This window comes from Scophthalmus maximus, chromosome 14 (genome assembly GCF_022379125.1).
Source record: "Scophthalmus maximus strain ysfricsl-2021 chromosome 14, ASM2237912v1, whole genome shotgun sequence".
NCBI classification, from domain to species: Eukaryota; Metazoa; Chordata; class Actinopteri; order Pleuronectiformes; family Scophthalmidae; genus Scophthalmus; species Scophthalmus maximus.
Window position 1 is genome coordinate 11,341,417 of NC_061528.1, and position 18,026 is coordinate 11,359,442.

General features: G+C 43.0%; 1 protein-coding gene across 3 annotated transcripts in view; it reads right to left on the reverse strand.

Moving 5' to 3' along the window:
- The window catches only part of LOC118282981 (sodium-driven chloride bicarbonate exchanger), a 28,072-nt gene extending 18,308 nt beyond the window's left edge, over positions 1–9,764 (reverse strand). Inside the window, exons 1-9 of one of the 3 annotated variants that reach the window (XM_047337400.1) lie at positions 9,065–9,764; positions 8,707–8,861; positions 8,413–8,534; positions 8,014–8,172; positions 7,688–7,749; positions 6,293–7,107; positions 3,618–3,674; positions 2,477–2,478; positions 1,957–2,019 (exon numbers count right to left, since the gene is read on the reverse strand). In XM_047337400.1, coding sequence (XP_047193356.1) covers positions 1,957–2,019; positions 2,477–2,478; positions 3,618–3,674; positions 6,293–7,107; positions 7,688–7,749; positions 8,014–8,172; positions 8,413–8,534; positions 8,707–8,861; positions 9,065–9,759 — 2,130 coding nt within the window. In that variant the 5' untranslated portion in view covers positions 9,760–9,764. Of the gene's footprint in view, positions 1–1,956; positions 2,020–2,471; positions 2,514–3,617; positions 3,868–6,292; positions 7,108–7,687; positions 7,750–8,013; positions 8,173–8,412; positions 8,535–8,706; positions 8,862–9,064 lie in introns of those variants that run through there. The other 2 variants (XM_035604589.2, XM_047337399.1) reach the window with 2 other exon arrangements.
- Between the last annotated feature and the right edge of the window lie 8,262 nt (positions 9,765–18,026).

Sequence of the window (18,026 nt, forward strand, 5' to 3'; positions counted from 1 at the left end):
TGACAGCTGCTACCGCAGACAACAGATTCTATCCTCTAGGTAACTTTTCATGCTTTCAACCACTTGAACTGATGAGCCTTATAAACAATAAATTAATAAAATATGTCTACGCTGAAGGAAATCTCCCATGTAGTACAAGCGTCTGTCCAACAACTGATTAAATGTTTACTGAACAATCTGCAACGCGTGTGACAAACTCCCACTGCCCACATTAAGACGTGATTACTTTACATTGCTGGGCGACTGTGCCGGTGTTGATTAGTGCAGCGAAGGCGTGGACTTAAAGAGTGAAACCCATATGCAATTTTCTTCAAATCCCGTCAGCAACAGCTGGGATTCAGAAAAGTAAAGCAAATGCGCTGAGAGCAAACACTGGCTGTTCCTCAACAGAGCCAAACAATTTAGAGGCATTTATCACAGTAGCTATTTTTATCCCGTAAGCTCACTTGATGTCAGCTTTTCCCTGTGCCATCTTGACCACCAGTTGACCATCGAGGCATTACGATAATGAAGGCCGCTGCTTTTCATGGCTTGCGGCGCCACATGGCTGACCCAGCCACAAGGCTGCGGTTGATAATCTGTCTACCAACACAGGGCATGGATCAACATCCCCGCTCAGATTAAAGTGCCAGTATTTGTTACTAAAGCACCAGCCACATTAGCCCATATTAAATGAGCTATGTGTTCACATACATTGGGGGGGGGGGAAACATCCATCATATTAACTATAACTTAAAGATTGTCTTTTAAATCTGAAAAACATCTCCAGGGAAGAGCTTGTATATTTTGCCCCATTATCAGTTGAGCCCTCTGAAAACAAAAATACTGAATAATGGAGCAACCTTGAGTCACACACACACACACACACACACACACACACACACAGCTTTTTGTGTGTGTGGTTTAAATTGACTGGACAAAGAGAGATACAAGGCTGTCAACACATTTTCACACGCAACAACAGCAGATTAATAATATTTTCAGACACGGCAGAGGCAAAATAGGCTCTGATCTGAATTTGATCGGATTAACGAATTACGTTCTCCAGACACACTGGTCTGAAGAGAAACAGGAATTCAATGAAGTATAACTGAAAGTGTTCCGTGGCCTCGTGGTCCAACGACACCTCGGGCAAATTCAAACACCCACTGCTACTTTTTCGACTAAAGATCTAACGAACCAAGTCTTTAGGCAATTTTTCCACATAATATAATCAGTCATGCCCTCAAAAATCCTCTCAGGCCCAACTCACGTCCTCCATTCTGAGGACCAGCTCCTCCCGTCAGCTAGGGACCAATGTTTTATATTGCACTATATGTACATTTTATGGATAATGGATGAATGTTTTTGTTGTTTTGTGATTGTGTTGTTAACATACCTGCAGGCACTGTGATGCCCAAGGCAAATTTCCTACTGAGACAATAAAGTCCATCTTATCTTATCTTTATCTTATCTTATTAGCTTCTCGGCATTAAAGTCACGTTGTAGAATGGCAAAACCAACACAGCTGAAGTGACATGACAGGATGTGGCACATACTGTGCTCGGGTCTGATCCCTGCGGATCGCTGTGGCAATTTTGGAAAACATCTGTGGCAGCGATGTCATGAACTGCGCCAGGCCTTCATGTGTCGCGAAATGCACTGTAATCCTTAAATGTCACCGCTAAAAACTTCAACATCCTGTACGAGGACACATTAGTGCTAAACAGAATGTCTTTTTTTTCTTTTTTCATTGCTGCTATTTAAAGTATTTTACAGCTTTGAGCTCTCATTTTGGCAGATTTAATATCTGCCTCCTCAACTAAGCTTTAAATGAATCAGTCGTGGTGAAGCGGGGGAAAGCTCTTTCTCTCTCTTGCACCACTGTCGTTTTGTTTTGTTTTTTAAAGCTTTCACACTCATTTTTCATGGAATTCTGACCTTTGAAAGTCAACAAGAGCTCGAGTCTCGTCCTACCTGGTATTTGAAGAGCCAGGGAGCCTCCGCGTTTTCAGAATGCATGAGCTTTCTCCGTGTCCACTGCTATTTAATCAACTTAGTCAGAGTGCAGCGCAGTAAAAGCTGAGCTACGCAGCGCAAAACTCCCGCTGCCCGGCTTCACACCATGCCTGATAAATGCAGGACCCCTTCTGTTGTGTCAAACAACTGCAAGTCGTGATTGAGCATCTATCAACAGAGCAACCAGACTGTCATCATGAGATTATTGCTGTGACATCATTGCTGCTGCCCAGCAGCATTTTATCAAAGACAAAAGCTTGATTCAAACTGAGCCACGTCTTTTTTCTGTTTATTGTATATATCTTATAGGAAGTATATGGGTATAAGCTTTTCATGTGGCATAAAGTCAATTGTGTTTCTACCGCTCCATCAGAGTTTAATCAAAGAAAAATACTTTGATGCCATGTGTTTGACAGTTTTAGTCATTTCAACTTTGATCCCTGTGATAATTGAAGCCATTAAGTGTAACTCACCAAACTTCTACGTCCAAATGATGAGCCAAAGGAAGAGTTCATCTGAAAGATAATAAGTCATCACTTTAGTTTCATGAGTATTGGTAGTATTCAGTGTAATCTATAAAAGTTCTGAATTTTGGGAATCAGTCTACGGAAAACATTTTCAGATACTGTATCTTGCTCCAAATCAGATGAGGATTAACTCTGATGCTTCTATTTTTATTTTTTCATGTTCAGTGACTTTCAAGGTCAGGTCGTGACCTTGCATTTTGAAACCACTAAAAGTAGTAGCAGAGCAAACCCCTTAAAAAGCCTGTTGATCTAAATCCTTCAGCTAAATGAAAAAAAAAAATCAGTTCCAATGTAAACGGCAAATGGATAATGACAAAAGAAAATCTCCCCTCCAGCATGATCAGCAAAGACCAATGGGAAAGGGCCCAAATCTCTCTGAGAACATCCCCTGAGAATTTAACAAAGAATTTCACCAAAAGAAATGATAAAACAGTTTGAATTTGTGTAGTGTGTAGCTGTATCATTTTACGACTGACATTAACTTCAACATATCTCTCAATTTATTTATATAATGAGATCACACTGGGTCACTTTTGTATGAATTCACAATAGGACATCTGTCACAACAGGGATTTGTCCTGTTAAAAAAAAAATAATATGTAGCACAAAAGTAGGGCCCTCACCTAATCCAACAGAATAAAGTACAAGTTGTACTGTAAAACTGCCTCGTGTTGAAACGTCAAAGAAGCACCAATGACAGCATCCATGGTATGAAGTCACACATATTGTGTCACTGGAAGAATAAAGCTTGAGTCAATAACGCAGCGTCGTCGGTGTGGTGCAGGCTGAACATACTGTCAGCGGAGACAAAAGTTCCTTTTCTCAGAGTTGAGCTCCACAGTGACCTGCATCTGCAACAGCATCACCGCCTGTGGACGGATGCTGACTTCAACACTTGAATCTAACCTCCTTCACATCGCCTTATTATAGACACAATGATTACGCGGAACAGGCGTCCTGACATATTCATCCCCTACTTAAGTCAACATTTGTCCCGTGAGACATATTCATCCCCTACTTAAGTCAACATTTGTCCCGTGAGACATATTCATCCCCTACTTAAGTCAACATTTGTCCCGTGAGATCTTTTACCGGTGGCAGCAGCGGCTCGATCTGTGCGCCTTGGTCCCCCGGTGTCTCCATCGTCTCCTCGCAGCTCCCCAACGGTGTGAACGGCGGGATGGGCAAGAGATCTCCGCTGCGTGTGTGTGTGTGTGTGTGTGTGATCCCACTGAGCGACCACACAGCGGTCACACGTGTATGTGGTCGTCGGTCGGTCAGCGCTCCTCAGACGCTTGTGTCACTCCGCAGGAAACATGCGCGTCCCCGCATGGCACCGCTTTGACGCGGGCGCGTCACTGTTAGAGATGTAGAGCCCACAGACGCACGCGGGGATAAAATCGAATTATGATGAAGACCAAAACTGGAAGAAAGTATTATTTGAATCAGGGGGAGACGATGAATATTTTTTTCTCTCTCTCCAATCGTGAAATGTGTTGTTGCAGGTTTTATTCTATCTCGTAGGTTGTTGTTGTTTTTTGGTTGCTTCTCTGTTTTGTGTCTCCACAATCATTTCACAAATTCTCTAGGTATTCTCTTGGAATAAAAATTTGTTTTAGAGGCTGGAATTTTAGACTTGACGGTATAAAGCAGTTATTCTGCGCAGTCAAGCCCATTGTGCAATATATTTTTGGTTCAAATTGTGATTCTTATGATTCAAAAAACGAGTCTGAGAGACATTTATCGATCTTATGATGTATATCAACTTCTGCCTGTTGTCAGGCAGACTGTTTGCCAGCCTGAGCTGTGGTGTTGGTCAGAGCTGCTGCTGGAAACGCACCAGCAGGTTTCCTTTAATAACAGTGAAGTGCCGCCATCTGCTGCAGATCACAATACATGCGTGTATCCAGAGGCTCTGTGATTGAGTCATACATAGAAGTTCGTTTATTAATAAATGTAGTAGACTGATTTTTTTTTTTTTTAAAGAAGAAAGAAAGAAAAAAGATCAATCTTGTGCGCTTCAGATTTCTCTCATAGCTGCTGTGCTGAGGAAGCTGTTTGATTACAGGACCTGCATTCGTTTATCGCCATCTGCTGTTTATCCCTGGGAAGGCCTATCACTGACACACACACACACACACACACACACACACACACACACACACCACCTTTCTCATTCCACTGAAATTAAAACTGAGTATGTTGCCTCATCTTTCGTTAATTTAATAACAGTTTTCAACAATTTCTCCAAATCTCGCAATTAAAATGTCAATGCATGGGGGCTAAATTATTCAATTATCCAATGAATGTAATCCAAAAAGCCCTTAAATTAATTCGAACAGAATTCGTACTTTCTCGACACATCTTGTAAAATGCACTCGCAGTGGGTCTGTTTCTGTCCTTTGCGCATTTTCGCACAATGTGACTTCGACGATTGTGACTTTTCTTTTGATATGTCACATTCAAACAAAAACTTCACAGTATTTAAGTGTGTTTAACTATAAGCCAAACCATAACAATAACGAAGACAAGACATGTATATTATTGGCAAACTAGAGGCCCAAAGTCATTCCAACCACATGTTGCTGCAACAAGTCAGAGAAATGTCCATTCAGTCAGCTAGCCTTTTTTTAAACAACCACCTCAGAGATTTTAATAATCTTGAATAATGACGGATAAAAACAAATGTTACACACTGTCATATCTACCTCCCCTTTTAACCGCAGGTTCTCCAATTAAACAAATGTCTCGGAAACCAAAAGTGATGGGAGAGAAAACTCTTTCTCTCCTGAGCATCACGATCATTTCTAGCTGACAATATTGGGATTCAAATATTTCCCGTTTGAGTCACTTGTCTGTAGTCCTCTCGTCGACTGGCCCTTCAGGGCGTCTTGTAATAACCGCGTTGTGTTTCTGGCAACTGCAGAAAAACGCTCCACGTGATAATAAATACGTAAAATGAAATACGGCCAAATATCCCCTGTTCGTCTCTAAGTGAAGACTGTTATCATGTGCGCATGTCTTATAGTAAACTACTGAGTAAAACATCACATATACTGACGATTACATCTTTTTATTATGTTTCAATCACGTTACAGCAGATACAGGAATTTTCACAACAGCATACAGCGCGCAGGCTATATGAAAAAGAACCGTCTGAAATGAATAGATAAATAAATAAATAAGACGCTACGTCTACATTATATACCAACATTTATAACTTCTTTAACCACGTGTACCATGGGTGTACAGCAGTGTCCAGTGACGTCATGAACTTTTGGTTTGCCTACAAGCTTCGATAAAGTACAAAATACATCGTTTTTTCCCACTGGCATTGATTATCATGCCAGTATTTGCTACACAAGTACATTTCATGGACAGATTGTTAATAACTTATTTTTCCCCTTACCAACAGTTGAGGCTACTTAACAGAAGAGGGTTTTCTTTTTTTTTTCTCTTTTTTTTTTTTAAACACTATCGGATTCCATACATCCAGCCACTATCACCAAATGTCCAGTATTATGTACATTATATTTATAATTACAGCGTGAAAAGAAAGCACCCGACCGACCCATGGACCCCGAACTGAACAGTCCGTGGAAAATAAATTACACTTTGGACATTAACTGAGGAGGTGGCAGTCCTTATCATCTTTTTTTAATCATTATTATTTTTACGCATGGACCTGTAGATAGATAGCTAGATGGATAAATGGATTGTTTTCCCCCCGCCTTTGTTTTAACTGTGAGGATAGAAACTATAATAACCAATGTCCTTTGAGCAGTTCTTCTCACACTCCCTCGGTGCCAGCAGCTCAGATTTTAACGTGGACACTGTCTCTGAAACCGGCGTGGCAGAGGGAGAGATCCGTCTCCTCTTGGCCTGTTCGAAGATCCCAGAGTCGCTGGAGTCGATGGACTTGATGGAGGACGGCGTCTCTATCCAGCTCGACTCGGATGTCATGTCTTTGGGTTTGGCCTCGTCCGACCCGCCGATGGGTGACCTCTCCGTCGGGATGGCGTCGCCCTCCTCGGCCAGGTAGTTGGCGCCCGCTCTGCCACCGATGGAGTTGGCGGGCCAGCAGGAGAACACCGAGCTGGGTTTGCTGCTCACGCCACAGTACTGCGGCGGCGTGCGCCCTCCCCAGCCGGACGGGTCCGCGTAATAGCCGAGCGGCCGGTTGGAGCAGCCCGCAGTCGGCAGGGGGAGAGCCTTCACTCCGGCCGCCGCGTAGGACAGCAAGGTGGCGGCGTTACCGGCGAAATCAGCGGCGTCGTATGCCGAGGCCGCAAAGTCCAGTCGGTTGTTGGCAGGGGTGACAAACCATCGCTGCGGGGGGGTGGCCACAGTGGGCTCGTCGCTTTGCTGCGGGGACAGCAAGCTGTTGCCGAGTGGGACGCTGCGCTCGGTGCCAGGGCCGGTCCCCACGCCAGGGTGAAAGCGAGACTTGGCATAAGTGCTGACAAATTGGTCCTGCAGGAAAGAGCTGTGCATGGCGTATCTCGCACCCGGCACGATCTGTGCGCGCGGAGAGTCACCGGGCGATGGAGTGAGACGGTCAATGTCGCAGCCTGTGTAGACACTGAAGAGATGGGGAGGAAACACAGAGACAATTCAGAGACGGAGGCGCTCTATGGCTGCCCTTTCCAAAAGCAGAGAAGACCAGTATCCGCTGCACTAGTTCATTTATTTCGTTTGGAATAGCACAGCCCGTGAGAGGGAGAAAAAAATTGCTTTCTTCAAAACATGCCAACTGGCTAAATGGGAAAAAAAACAATACAGGCCACGTTATGTTGCCAAAAAAATATTATAAATCGTATAATTTATAACTTATTTTCCGGACAAAACCGCACTCACGTGAATCAACAGGCTATAACAATCACAGAACTAATATTCAAAGGATGTTTTATTGATTTATTTTATCACTATATATTATAATTCCATCTATTGGCCTGGAATCCATTGTTTCAGTCGCAGTAAATACAAAATCGATTCAGATTCTAAATCTTAATTAGTTGCCTGAAATTTGGATAATAGTAAATAATAAGTTTAAAAAATCTGCAGAATCATATAAAGTACATTTCAATTTTTTGAGAAAGAAACTGCCTTTTTATCCAAATGAATTCACAGCAGCTTGTGTGACAAATGAATACAAATCTCACGTGTCATAGTTGTCCCGAAATCCTTTGGCAAAGGGATTGTGGTCGATTTTCAGTTGCGTAATCTGTGGAAAAAAATAATGGATCGATCAGCAGACAAATATCTTCAATCCCATAAGAAAAGTTTAATATAAAAAAAATGTGTGTTTGTGAATTTAAGACATTTGTCTCTCGGTCTTCATCCAAGTCCACATCGAGCTTCTTATTTAAAAACAAAGACGTAAAAACAAATTCTAAAACATGAGTTTGATTATTGAAAATCGCTCAATTACGCGACAGGCTCGTCTGCGTCGTGTCAGACACTAAGCAGCGGCGGTCAGTGATCGTACGTCGGTGTTCTGGTAAGCTGTGACGGCGATGAACTGCGTCTCCGTGAAGGTGAACGTCTGGACTCGTCCCGGTTGGCTCGTGTCCTCTGTCCCGTCCTCGTTCACTTCCACCACATGGAGCCTGGGCTGGTACTTGTGGAGCGACTGGAGAACCACCATCTGGAGGGTCCGTGGGAAGAAAGTCACTGTCAGACTTTGGGTGGAGGATTTCACAGATCCCTCTTAACTTGACGCGTATTATGTTGCAAACCACAACAAATGAAAAATAAGAACTGGGGTATAAAGTAAACGAAATTATGTCTAAATAGTCATTGCCTGTTTCCAACTGATTTGATATTATTATAATTAAAAGGATAGTTATGCAAAAATATTTGTCATTGAAACACAGCGTTGCATTACCTGCCCCGTGTTGTTCGATGCACCTTTATTGTTTGTGAGCTTCAGTTTCCCAAATGATATTTCCTGACGCATCCAGTGCGCACCGGTGTTCGGGGAGTCCGGGTGCATGTAAACCCTATTTCCTATAAATAACACGCAAAAGAATTAGCAAAATGAAACAGTGGTGCATTATTTATTATAATCGACGAATTAAATCTTCCATTCAAAATCTGTTTTTTTTTTTTAAATCATTTAGCATGTGGTTAAAAATGAACAGCTTTTAAAAATATTGTGGAGGAGAGGAATACACGATACCTGTTACATTTGTGTCTGCTTTTCCACACGGCACCCACTTCCCTCCTTGAAATCGCCAGTGATTTGGATCAGCAAGTATTACATCCACAAATATATTATAGTGAGCAGTCGGGTCGAGGCCGGAGATGTTGAAGCTTAAAAACGGGAACATTCGTCTGTGGGGGAAAGAAAAAAGGATTTTAAATTTAGAGGTGGGACAGGAGATTCCTCGTTTTCTTATCAGTTAGTTCTGGTCTCACACCAAGTCCTTCATTCTGGGGGTTTTTTTTAGCTGGGAATTTTTCAAAGACTGTTCCTGGAGGTGTGTGTGTGTGTGTGTGTGTGTGTGTGAGACAGATATACGCCCGTGCGCTCTTACCGTCCTTGCTTCGTGATGATCATCTCTGTCTGGTGCCTGTGGAACTTCAGCCACAGGGCCCTGTTGCACAGGTACACCTGCGCCTTCCCCGGAACCAGTCCCGCTTGCGCCGAGGAGAACTGGTAAAAAGCCCCTCCTTGGTAAGTGTGTCCGTACTGCTGTGCGTAAGGGTAGCCCGCGGCCGGGTAGCCCTGAGGAGAAGTGTTGGTCAGAAGGCTGTTGTAAGCTCCATTCGTTATGACCGGGTGATGGGCCATATAGCGGCTCGGACTCCCGATAGAAAACGCCGGGTGCGCGGGTCCATGCTGGCTCGAGTACGGGAACATGGCACCGGGAGCTGCTGAGACTGACTGAGGTTGTTGGGCAGACGGAGAGAAGATGCACCTTTCTCCTGCAGATCCATCGAAATTGTGACGGATGTCAGAGACTCCGTGAAGATCAGGAGAGAGTTTGCCCCTCTGGACGTCCCCCGATGCGTCCTTGGAGTCGGGAAAATTGTCTGCCTCTGACTGATTCGTCATCTCCCTGGAGTTTTTTTTCAGGGGTGAACTTCTCTCCAGGTTGTCACTTGCAGATATAATAGGATGGTCCTGCAGCGAGAGCTCTGGTCCGCCGGCGCTCGGAAAGCCACTGCCCACATTCATAAATTTCTTGGAGAGATCACTCGCTGGCGAGATGCAATTGTCGACCTGCATTGCTCGATGGGAAGCCACGATTATAGCTCAACCTATATCATAAGCCTTTGCGCACGCCTTTCCCAATATATGAAAACGACTCGCTATGGCATCGACGTACCAAGAGGCAGCAAATTAGCCAATTGACACCATCCTGCAATCGGGAAGGATTTGCTTTCCACCATTCTCCCCGTTGCGCTAATGAAACAAGTTCTGCCATTGGTTAACTCGACGCTGTAATTTAATTAGACGGCTCATAATTAGGACAATACGAGGAGCGCCGTGAGCAAAGTGATTAGTTTATAGTGTGACATGGGCCTATATTTGATTACAACATATGGACTCTTTTTCCTAATATGAACAAGAATAAGACAAAAAATTAAATAACGCAAAAATAAAAGTGTAACGGATGTAAATATTCTTTCCCACCATCAGCTTCATCCTCAGTTGCGTTATTTACCTATTTATCTGCCATATTTACCTATTCATGTGCCATGAGTGCCAAAGTATGTCTGCCCGAAGAACCCAAGATATATTATTAACACGCCAAAAAATGACAGCCCGTGACAGGCAGTGCATCTGATGCCTTAAAATGTTTGTGATATAGCGTGAAATCATAGCGTCCCACTGAAGATGTGTTTATGAGTCCCAGGGCTGGTGAATATTTCATGCACCGAAGTTATGAACCGGTGCACTGATAACGCGGTGGTCTGGTGTGGTCTGCCATGGCAAACACAGCTCACAGGAAGTATGGGAAACCCTTAACCCTGGGACTGATTGTTTAAAACAAATTTAATACTTAAAATGACTTTTTGTGTTTTTACTGTAGAGTAAATAATAACGTCCAATTAAAAAATCATACTCATTCTTACTGGATTTGAGGTTTTCAGGGGAAAAAAAGTTATTTCAGATACAATAATACAATGATTTTTTTTTGTTAGCAGCATGGGTTTCAGCAAATTGGTGCATTAAAAAGAGATAACAAGTAAACCACACAAAAAATTTCCATTATGTATTTACTTTGACAAACTATACCTTAAGTCCAAACTCCAAACTCCACGATTATGGAAATGTATCTGGATGAGGATGATGAAGTATTTGAAATATCAGAGTGGCTGCAGAGCGAGAGTCTGCAGCCAGAGCAAACACCTGCCTGCCAAACTTACTGAGAAGTTTATTACCAATAACCATTGTACCATAACCACTGTAACGGTTCGATGTACAGTAGATTCTCTGATTGCAGGTCCTTTATGAATTCTACCGGATGTATATGCTTCCCTTTTCCACCGAAACAATAATTCTATGCAAACATAATGAGGCTAAAGGTGTGGTGTGTTTTTTTTAAAACTGCAGTTTATGGAGAAATCTCCAATGCATTATATTATCCATCACTCATGTATGAGACAAAATAGAAACACCTTGGAAGACAAAGCCAAGTCTTGTGCAGCAGCAGCTCTCACTACGGCATCACAAAGGGAAGCATTGTCATTTCACTGAATAACTTCTCCTACACTGCAGAGTTGTTAGGCAGTAAGAGTACATTGCACATTCTGAGCCGGGCCAGGTTAAGACAAAAAAAAAAAAAATGGATCAAGGCCCGTCTCTCCACTGGTGGGTAAGACATCCACCAATGTCTGAACAGCCATTAATCTGTGAAGCTAACAAGAGGGGTCATTACAGTGGGACTGCAGGGCCCAGCAATCTATTCCTGTGAAACCTATACAAGCACAGGCTTGTCTGTGCCCGAGCAAAAGAGGTCACTCGCTGCTCTCCTCATTACAGGATTATGGTTGACTTCCAACACTGATCTTTAATAAGCAGCACAGGCTCGCTTTAACCCCCCCCCCCCCCCCCCCCCCCAAACCAATTGTTGAATCACCCGTGCAGCAGCTCAGTGTGTCTTCCCTGGTGCACTGGTGCCTGTTTATTAGACTATTGGCTCAGTGATAGTGGGCATAACCGAGGAGGGGAGGGGGCCGATGTCCATGACCAGCCTCGTCCCCAGGGGTGGTGGTATTACGCAGGTCGGTCTCTCTGCTCCTCTGCCCTGCATCAACACTACATTGACCAGCTGAGCTCAATGCACTGGCTCCCGATGAACACTAGTTCTGCTCTAGAACAAATATACGTTTGAATTTCAATTACATGAGGTGCATGTATATGTCTAAAATTTGACAGGGCATGTAAAATATTAAATACATCCTGACCAAAAAACAACAACAAACCTCCCTATTACACCTCTATTAGAAACACCCATCCTTAATCTGTAAAAATATAACAAAACACAATAATATTTATTTTTTTAAAACATGTTTTTCCAGTTATTAATCTTGAAAAACAGATTAATAACCCCCCCCCCCAACAATATATCATAATTTCTTTATCGTCGTGCCATTGGAATCTGCTTGCCACCTGGGTCTAATCTAATCAATGTGAATGACAAGGAGAGAAGCAGCCTGAAAGTGAGCACCAGCTTAGGGACTTTACCTAATGCCCGGCACTGTCACTTCAATGATGTGATCACAGCACACAAAATGACAACGAAATTATAGCCAGCAAGGATATGGGGACATAGTGTGCTACTCCAGTCAGGTGAAATTGCTTTTTTTTTTTCCGACTATGAAATGGCATGTCTCTTGTCGGATGGGTAAACATTTCCTTGTCAGGCCAGTAATAAGGAATGAGGCACACTGGGCTGAACTAAGAGGATAGAGCCAAGGTTATTTGGGATTCATGACAGGTAGTGGCTTATATTACAGCGGCACTAAAAATTTCATGGGAATGCATTTAAGATGGCCTTTAAGTTATTTATATGTTGTTTGCCAGACGTCACATTGCAATTTCCATCAATAAATCAAAGTGAAGTATTTCCTGCCTTCGTCCTTTCTCTTTGATTTGAAAAAAAAGAAGAAGACAAAACCCGTATTTACCCTAAGTCTTTAATTACCGAGCATGGCTAATCTGGTCAAGTTTGGTGCTGCTTTGTGTAATGCTAACATAACTATTACCCCTGCGGTTTCCTGCCACCAGTGATCTGCTCTGTCAGAGGGAATCGGGGTGCTCCCTGACAGAAAAGACAGCTGGAGGCCCGTTAAGGGGCAGAGTGGACAGTTGTGGCTTTTAAAACCTTATTAGCCGTCCTCCCTGGACACACCAAGACACGCGTCTACGCAGAAGTGCACTCCTACACCTGCTCATTATTGATGGCCTTTAAGGGTCGCCCAAGCCAGGCCAGACCCAGCCGCAAATCTCCACCACAAAGCTCACAGCAAATTAACCTCAGGACAGGTGATTATGACTTTGTGTGGTGGAAATACAAGGGACGCACTGACGGGATTGTTCAGCCAAAACAAATATTTATACACATTCTTTATCTGGAGTAAAATAAAACTACAATTGTAGCATATCAAAAGCTTACCATTCGATTTAGGTTCAATTTATATCTCTTCTTATGCAGTATTTACTCATTTAAATACACTATTCCAATTACTTTTTAAAGTTAAGTTCACAAATTCACGCTGTTCCCCATGCAATTCGGCTTTTATTAGTGTTGCCAGAAATCTAAATAACGGAATTTCAATTGTATTATTTAAGGACATTTTTCTCAGTTGTTATTGTTTTGCCAGCTCATACACTTCTTTATTATTCAACATGCAATTTACTGCAAGGTCACGATCACGGTTCCGTGCGACAGATCATTAATATGCCGTTTTGGTGTTCAATACAATTATTTGCCATATCGCCTCATTTAGGAAAAGCACATATTGTTGTTCAGTTATTTTTAACTAATAGTGTCTCTGTCACTGTCAGTTGTTTCTACATCACAGGACAGTGACAGCATGATAATTAACACGCTTCTATGGAAATCATAGAACAATTCCGTGGGGAAATGAGCCATGAGCCATCCACACTGCTCAGCTGAGCTCGCCCCTTTACAAAAAAATAAAAAACTGGAATAATGTAAATACACATGATGGTATGTAAAACTGATGAATAATTATAGATGTGTGAATTTGGTCTCCAACCAACTCTGCCGCAAAGTAACACTTGTATGGTAAACCTTTAGGCACTACAACCCTGGAGCGTAATCTTCACGCCCTCTGGTGTGCATTATGTGGCTTATAGCAAATGGTGAGGACATAATGTCACGGAATCACAAAGTTAACGGAGAGGCTAACGTCCCTACGAAAACTACTTTTATCACCTGCTACTGACCTGTTATCAACTGTTTGGTTTGTTGCTAGTCTCTTTAAATATTCAAGAGCCTGTGTGACCCAGCGAGTGCAGTGGGGTTTGTGACCATTTTGTTATTTCTGCTGCCATGCACCGTCAGACGTCTGCGAGTGAGGAACATGGCCACTGTCCCCAGTATGCCCACGGCATGAAAAATTCAGACTAACTCCACTTTTTAAGCCATTTCTGATGAAAAGCACACGGAAATGAAACTGACTTATGCCAAATGAATGTCATTGAATCGCCGTGATTGTGAGGCTGGGATGTTTGTAACTTTGAAATTATTTATAAAACATCAGTTCCATTTTAAGAGTGGCCATGCCATGAAGTGTGCACTCACTCCTCAGAGAATCCTCGGACGTGTCCTGAAGCACTATCAGCCTAAACCTGAACAATAGAAAAGAGGAGGCTCACACAACTTGAGCTTTCCCTTCTTTCTTTTTTTTTATGTCAGTCTATGTTGCTTAGACAGGATGAAAGTAAGCACCAATTACCCAGTCACAGCTGTGTCTGCCAGCGTATTGTTGAATCGATAACAAGGTTGACATTATGATGACTGTTTAATCTAAAAACAACAACTCAGAAACCTCCTCTCTGACGAATCGCCGTCCAGCATTCGGTACCTGCATATCTTCTTCTTTTTTTTTAAACCATAGTAAATTAGGGATTCACCTGTAAAAGAAAATTCCCATAAAATAAAGCATGAATGCTGCACAGATGCCCTGAAAGAAAGACAAAATTCTCTGTTTGGAGGAAGAAAAAAATATTTGGGGGAGAAAAGGAGCAAACAGGCGCCTGTCGTGTTACAAGAATAATCTTCATTAAAATCGCAGGCAACAACACCAGGCCAACACACAGCTCATTGGGAATGCAGTGTGAAAAGAGAGGCCCACGGATTATCACTCTGCGTAACTTGTGTTTAATTTATCCAGGAGCAATATTGTCAGGAGCCCTACCATTCCAAAGAAATAGACGCCGGTGAAAGCCCGAATAAGACTCGGGGAAAACCCCAAAATAACTCGGGCTCCGAGTAAAACGTCGCAAAATGGACAGGGCACACTTGAGAAAGCATCAGAGGCGTCTTTGATATGTTTAGCGCAGCTTCACAGTTGTATAATATAATGCTTTGGGGTTGTTAATATTTCAAAAGATGACTTCTAAATGGGGATGACGGTAAAATGGCCCCAAAACAACCAGACATGATACACAGCACTTAACCTTTGCTCTGAGTCTGAACTATTCTCCAAAGCCTGCACCTTTTGCAGCAGATTGTGCACTAGTGTCGTCCTTAAATCCAGTAAGATAACAAGTAGGAAAACAAAATGCATTCGATTATAAGAAGTAACCCTAAACCAATTTCTCAGTGCTCTGTGGTGTGCTGTTTTTTTTTTTTCCCTACTCCTCCTCCTCCTCCCCATGGCTGAGTGAAATGGAATTGCCTCTCACATTCAAAGACAGCTCTAGGAAGGTGATAATAGAGCTACTCCCTGCTGTCTGCAGGCAGGAAATAGGAAAGTGGCATATGGGGCCAGGAACCAAATAGAGAGGAAATGTGACCAGGCAAGAGAAGGAACTCAAAGAAAGGTTAATGATCAGCTCTGAATTCTACAGGGGACGAGAAGCAAGTTCCAAGTTGAGAGGAAAAAAATAAAAGGTGACGCGATTTACGTCTCCACCACTTGTTTCTAGGCTTTCACAAACAAACATGTGGAAACCAGTATATTCAAACTTTGGCAATGGTAAAGCTGATAAAGAAATATGGGCATTTTGTGTGAACCACGACCCGATGTCCTACTGTCGTCTGTTCCCCGGCCTGCAGCAGTTCCGCGAGCCTTTAGAAAAACTGATCCCCTCCTTAAATGACCAAAAAGTTGAGCTGCTTCACTGGAAATGAATGAAATATTGGACGCCATACACTCATGCATGTGTAAGAAAAGAGGAAGAAGAAGGGAAAAAAATCATGGAACAAATAAGAGCGTTTAAGTGGAAGTGAGTGAAAACATGAACACTTGTGCTGTGAACGCAAACCAGTGGGTGTTTTCATCGTTGGGGGCCAATGTGGGCTACACGAGCAAATTTTCACCCTGTTACGTGGTTTAACGAGTTTGTGCCCTTTCACCACACAAGGCTGGATTCTCACCCTCTAACTATCATTTTACGTCTGCTGTAAAGGAGGGATCCATTTTGAAGTCATTTGCACTCAGTTTGTGCCGCTACTGAGCGCCTGATAACGTTCATTGTAACTCGTCTATTATATTATCTGAGGGAGCGGGCGACACCGAGGATGGAATAAGGAGGAAAGTGACCAAAAACTGTCATGAATACTGTTGAATTTAAATGTGAGGTACATATCTACCATCAGAATGACTAGATAATCAGATATCAGCAGATTGAATTGTAAATCTAACGCCGGACTAAAACATGTCGCTGGTAGAGGCTGTTGTAGCAACAGCTGGACATTAGAGACAAAGCAACATCACACAGGCCGGCTTTTTCCAGATCTGACAGCTAGATCATTTGAGGCTGACAAGATAACACTTAAATGCAAAGGTGACATGACACTGTCTCCGGAGCCAGATGGATCGATACTCGGCTTGGCTCGTCAAGATCTGAGCAGTGGTTCTGCAGTCGTGTTTTTGTGGTTTTTGTTGTTGTTGTTGTTGTTGGGTTTTTTACACTACCGTTTTGAAAATACGCACAATGCCTGGTATGTTGACAGTGAGCAGATTTCCTTTCTTATGCTCTAACTGAAATATTGATTCATTCAATTTTAACAAAACAGCCCAGGATTCCAGAGGAGACCTAGAACCTTTGACCTATCTGTACATTTTGGCGCCGAACCGAATCGGCAGCTCCTGAAATGCTTCTGCAAGGTGCAATGAGCGTAGCAGCTGGTTCGGCTAGAAAACACAGAAAATGTCTCGGTGACTGAAAAACTCTGCGCGCGAAGGCTATTAAAATTCGCCAGTAAGTGGTTGCGATAATTAGCAATAAAATGACCAATGATCCGTCAGCTCGTTGCCGCAGTCAAAAGGTACTCGAGAGAAGCCCACTTTTCCAAAACGTCCCCCAGTGAGACGGCCAAGAAGTCCCGTACATCGGTTAGAAAAACTCGGCAAGTTGCCTTGGTGACCATCCAGGCTGCACCACCGACTGGCACTATCTCTATTTCTTTTTTTTTTTCCCCCCTTTCTCTCCCATCTACATCTATACACTTAAATAAAAAATCAAATCCATCTCTCAAATATTCAACAGTCCCTTTTCCCTGGGAGAGGTAAGGGAGTATTGTTGAATAATGCAACCAGACAGGGATCTCCCTGAGCTGGTCTCTACAGGCATCACTGAGCAGGTCGGATCCCACTTGAGTAGCATCTATCACGGTGACATCATCATTCACACGAGGAGATATGATCAGACAGTAGCACACAGCTCTACTACTTGAGCCAACTCTAAAGCAGGCAGTGGTGTTATCATTTAAACCAATCCGCCGGCCATCTGTTGAATCATAAATCAACGACTGCCATTTCCAAATCAAACACCATCAGTGTGCCGTCGTTGCTTTCTCCTGGACGAGAGCATTTTTATTTTTTTTCCGACAGAAAAATAATTTGGTAGCTTTGCGAGACAGTCACGTGTCCTCTTTTACCTTGTGTGATTGTGGTGGGTGGGTAAATGTAAGAACCCGCAGGGACAAGAAACTAAGGAAGAAGAAAACAACATGTACATGCAGCAGCAGCAGCAGCAGCAGCAGCAGCAGCAGGTCTCTACCCTGCAGATTAGGGCATTGGGAGCACTTTGCAGGTTGTTGTCACAGGTATGACGAGGGAGAATTGCGCTTACTATCCCCAGGTTACACAAGGTGTGAACAAAATGGGCAGCCAATTTGTTTTGTGCTGAATTAGAAGAGGAAAAAACATTACAGAAATATGCTTCGGTTTATCCACATCTGTCTTCCATTTGCTTTGAGCTGTCTGTTTACTACGTGTAGTTCTGGGTTTCCTTTTCTTTTTTTTTCCCTTCGGTGTTGCAGTAGCCTGGAGGTAGTTCTGCACACG